Source organism: Pterocles gutturalis, unplaced genomic scaffold (assembly GCF_000699245.1).
Source record: "Pterocles gutturalis isolate BGI_N339 unplaced genomic scaffold, ASM69924v1 scaffold38001, whole genome shotgun sequence".
NCBI lineage: Eukaryota > Metazoa > Chordata > Aves > Pterocliformes > Pteroclidae > Pterocles > Pterocles gutturalis.
This window is the reverse complement of record NW_010106754.1, coordinates 1-3,301: the sequence shown is the minus strand read 5'-3', so window position 1 is coordinate 3,301 and position 3,301 is coordinate 1. Positions and strand designations below refer to the sequence as shown.

General features: G+C 42.2%; 1 protein-coding gene across 1 annotated transcript; it reads right to left on the bottom strand.

Annotated features, from left to right (window-relative positions):
• Positions 1–111: 111 nt before the first annotated feature.
• Positions 112–3,137, bottom strand: LOC104460175 (cystinosin-like; the record flags this gene model as incomplete). The annotated part of the gene is made up of 5 exons (XM_010087886.1): positions 3,074–3,137; positions 1,929–2,007; positions 1,387–1,471; positions 1,191–1,294; positions 112–243 (listed from the first exon to the last, which is right to left on the bottom strand). Coding segments are annotated over exons 1-5 (464 nt in total), but the record flags the coding sequence as incomplete, so codon positions are not given.
• Positions 3,138–3,301: the final 164 nt, after the last annotated feature.

Below are 3,301 nucleotides of genomic sequence, written 5' to 3'. Positions count from 1 at the left end.
CCAGTCTTTCTATGCATAATTCACAATAACCAAGATGGATGTGACTGAAACTAGGAACATGATTTTCAGAAGTGCTTAAGTGACTTGCAAACACATCTTAAGTCTCTTTACCTTTTTCGTCGCCAGTTCTCAAAGAGTTGAGGATAAAACGAGATAGACCAGGCAAGGAAATAGATCCAGCCAATCACTTCATCAGCATATCTCACTATGATGCTGTGAATCACTTGAAACTGAATCCTAGGTCTGATGGTTAATGCAAAAAGAATTAGTTATTTTGTCTGTTCACACTTTTTCCAGATTTTTTGCCTTGTTCTGCTCAGAGAAAAAACAGTCCAGGTGTTGAGACAAGACAATAAAGATTAATTTGCTTTCAGTTGAGTTGCTCCCCTTTCCTTTAGCATCCTTGTTATGTTTAAGATATCTCCCACTCCTACCCTTTCTTTTTTTTCTTTCCTTTCCATTCTTTTGCCATTGAAATCTTCAAAAAGGTCACCTTGTGCCTATGGCTTCCACTCTCTTAGCACGAGGTCTGTTATGCAAGAGTAGAGTTTCACTTTTCACGCTCTGCCAGCAAAATCTCATGATCATGCCTGTCCTGTTGAGCATTTCACATGCTTACCTCTGCATTTGCTTTAAGTCTTAAAAGCAGAAGTGAAATGAGGAAGTAAAACAGAAGTATCCTGTTGCTCAGTAGCATCTGGGCAACAAGCAAATACAATCCAACTTTCTCCATCTGCTAGACTGTTTTCCCATTAGGGAGGACTGGCATCTGTGAAAAGAGGGCTACCCCAACTAGAAAGCAAAACAGCTGCATCAGGCTATTAGCACTCCAGAACAAGTTCTGCACAGTAATAATAGTATCTCACTGGACATTTACAACCAAATGCGTCCTGGATCAGAAAAGCTGACATGTAGTTTTGATACTTTTGGGAGGGATTATTAAAACCAGACTAAGGAGACATGAGAACTCACAGCCATCTAGTAATGAAATCTAAGATACCAAGACTACCACTCTGCTTCCATACCCTGTATTTATCTGAATACCTTGGGGATTGCTGGAGGGTCACCACATCCTCTCAACTACATACCACCCATGTCCCATTAACTATTTAAACTATAAGAAGGGAATAGTTATCCCAAAGTTTAGGAAGCTGTAGGATAGCAAGTAGAACTAAAAAACAGTTTCTCACCCAGTTAAGTTGTAATTAATGGTATAAAGATAAACTGTTACTTGTCCAACATCATCTGCTTTCACTTGGAAGTCTGCTTTAGTGTGACCTGCAGGCAATTGTACCTGCAAGGCAAAGCGGAGGGAAGAAAGAGGAGAGTTGCACCATACCAGTAGTAGGCTTTTCCATAAGGTCAGAAGTCTGTTGTGTCACTTACTTCATCAGGCAGTTCAACAATAGTGCTGTGTTTTGATGAGTGTGTAACATTAAAAGTTATCACCAGTGTCTCATTTAATGGAGCCCTAGGAAGGCAGACAAAACACATTAGACTCATGCCTGAGTTCACAAAGATTGCTTCAGGGCTGCAGGAGAGCATCTACTAAATCCTCACAGCCGTTACAAACACAATGAGCAGTCCATACACAATAGTACCTACCTAGTACTCAGAGGAACACCAGCACCAAAGTGTGGTATCATTGTACTACTTTTTATCTGAACTAGTGACAGGCACTAGACAGCTACACGGCCACTATTTACCTCCCTCTTCTTCACACAAGTGGCAGAATAAAATCATTGCCACCAGAATCCTATGATTGTGCTTGTTAGCCCTTCGCTGGTAAAGAGGGGCAGAAGTTATGGACATGTACTTGGTTACCCCTAGTATATAAGTATAATATATAAAAAGTATATAGCCAAGTCCTACTAACTTGCTCATCCCCTATTTCAAAGAGAAAGTAAAGGTGCAATCATGATTTTTACCTCAGAGAGATAGTGACGTTTGTTGAACTTCCACTTTCTAATGAAACCACTTCAGGGACAGACAATACAATGACTCCATCTGGGGGGGAAAACACAACCAAAAACCCCCACACAAATCTCAATTACTATGAATGATGAATAGCTCCTTCAGAAAAGCTACCTACTTTCTTTTGTGAGATAGACATTTTGTCCATTGGTGCCTGCAGTGTCAGGTTCATAAAATCAGTACATATGATAAACAGCAAAGGGAGTACAGCTTATTTCAAGGCAACTAAACAACTTAAAAGGAGAAGTAAATAACAGCCACTTGAACCTGTTATGAGGAAGCAATTTAAATATTTCAAGTGCAACAAAAGTTCATGCCAAGGGAAGGCTACAGGATACTTTGCACTCACACTAATTCTTTCTTGATGTGATCCTGTTAACTTAGGAGACACAAATGCCCAAAATTGAGTTTAAAATTGCATCTTGGGTCACAAATTCAAACCAGATACCCAGATAGTCAAGAGAATGTACATTTACTATATTAACACTTCAGGAATCACAAGCACCTTAAACAGTGCTCTGAGATATTGCTATTAAAGAGTACATTTTACAGCAATCCAGCTACGTTATACCACATCATGCTTTAAGAGAGGCTGAGATTCCAAGTGCCAATACAACTGATATCAAAACCATAAGCCGGTCACGTGTCAACAACTCTGATATTTGGAATCCAAGTCTATTTTACTCATTTTATGCTTAAAGGACACAAGAGGAAGAACAGAGAGCTACATAAAAATAAGACCAGAAATGGAGAGATAAACAGGTTGTCCCAGTCACTTTTTTTTCTTGTTGCCATATGTTACAGGATGTTCTTAAGAAGCTATTCAAGTGCAGGAGAGCTCCCATCACCGACTGTACCACAGACACTATTTAACCTGCTTCTGCAGAGGTGGAGTTTGGAGTGCGAGTGCTCCACCACATCAGTGCCTCAGTGTAGCACTGTCAGTGTAGGAGCACTCCAAGACAAAGATAACATGTGAGAGAAGATCTGAGGGGAACCATGGCACAGGTCCCTCCAGAAAGGCAAAGCTCTCACCCCTCAGGAGCCACCCCTGCCTGGGGGAGCCCCACGGGCCCAAGCTGGGTGTCTAAACACTCACCGCCGGGCCTCAGCAGCACAAGTGAGAGGTACAGCAGAGTGGGGAGCAGGTACTGCATTGCCATGGTGGAAAAGCTGCAGAAAAAGTGGGGAGAAGACTTCGCTTAGGGCTCACACGTTCTGAGGGGACACCAGCCCATTCCCTCAGCTAGCAGCTCCTCCCCAGTATCACGGCCCCCAGCCCGGCTGAGGGACCCTCAGCACCCCCTGAGAGAGCACCAGACTTTCA